Below are 1,000 nucleotides of genomic sequence, written 5' to 3' on the forward strand. Positions count from 1 at the left end.
CTCACCTAGTACGAAACATTTTCTCTGATTGACGATCTAAGCTGCTTTCACTGATCTTCAATACAAAAAATAGACGTGGTATACCCAAACGTTTCTGCCTAATTGACAACTCGACGGCATCCAACCAGCAGCTGTTTTTGTGTGTTTTTTCTCCCGTTCTTTGTACAGATAAAACAAATGCATTCACCGACCATCACCACCACCACACCCTGGACAAAAACACACATCAGGCATGTGATGAGTCCTTGCCGAACGTTCTCAAGACTCTCGATGGCAGTCCTTTTCCTCTCCCTCGCCCTTCACCTCAACCTCTGGACGACATCCATGGCCCAGGAAGAGGAGGGCGAGACCTTTGTCCTGCCGTACACGGCGGCCGGCACAGGGACTGGGATGAACTCCTCCTCATCCCAGAACACCCTGACCCTGGGCTACATCACCACGGTGGGGGGCAACCTGGCCATCAGCTCTGAGGGCAGCAGCATCTCCGGGGCCATGACCCTGGCGGTGGAGACCATCAACCAGGACCCCACCGTCCTCCCCAACCACACCCTCACCTTTCTCTACGCCGACAACAAGGGCCGCGAGCTGCGCAGCATCCGGGTGCTGACGGAGCTGTGGCGGCGTGACGCTGTGGCTTTCATCGGCCCTGAGGACTTCTGTGCAACAGAGGCCAGGGTGGCTGCTTCCTGGAACCTGACCATGGTGTCCTATGTGAGTGTACTCTGTGTGTGTATGTGTGTGTGTGTGTGTGTGTGTGTGTGTGTGTGTGCGTGTGTGTTTGTGTATGCTGTGAGCGTGTGTGTGTCAGTCTGTATGTGTCCTATTGTTATACTGGTAGTGGTATTATTTGGCTTGATTAAGTTCAAGCCCGGCCCCTTTTATTTATAATAATCATTACTATTTTCCCCCGTTTGAGCCTGTTCGTATTTCTTCAACTGACGGTATTTTTTCTGTCTGTCTGTCTGTGTCTGTTTCTGTCTCTCTCTAGCAAACACACACA

General features: G+C 51.9%; 1 protein-coding gene across 1 annotated transcript in view; it reads left to right on the forward strand.

Annotated features, from left to right (window-relative positions):
- The first annotated feature begins 270 nt into the window (after nucleotides 1-270).
- The window catches only part of LOC143285507 (guanylate cyclase 32E-like), a 56,324-nt gene continuing 55,594 nt past the window's right edge, over nucleotides 271-1,000 (forward strand). The window contains exon 1 of the mRNA XM_076592886.1: nucleotides 271-711. Coding sequence (XP_076449001.1) covers nucleotides 271-711 — 441 coding nt within the window. The remainder of the gene's footprint in view (nucleotides 712-1,000) is intronic.

Source organism: Babylonia areolata, chromosome 1 (assembly GCF_041734735.1).
Source record: "Babylonia areolata isolate BAREFJ2019XMU chromosome 1, ASM4173473v1, whole genome shotgun sequence".
Classification (NCBI taxonomy): domain Eukaryota; kingdom Metazoa; phylum Mollusca; class Gastropoda; order Neogastropoda; family Buccinidae; genus Babylonia; species Babylonia areolata.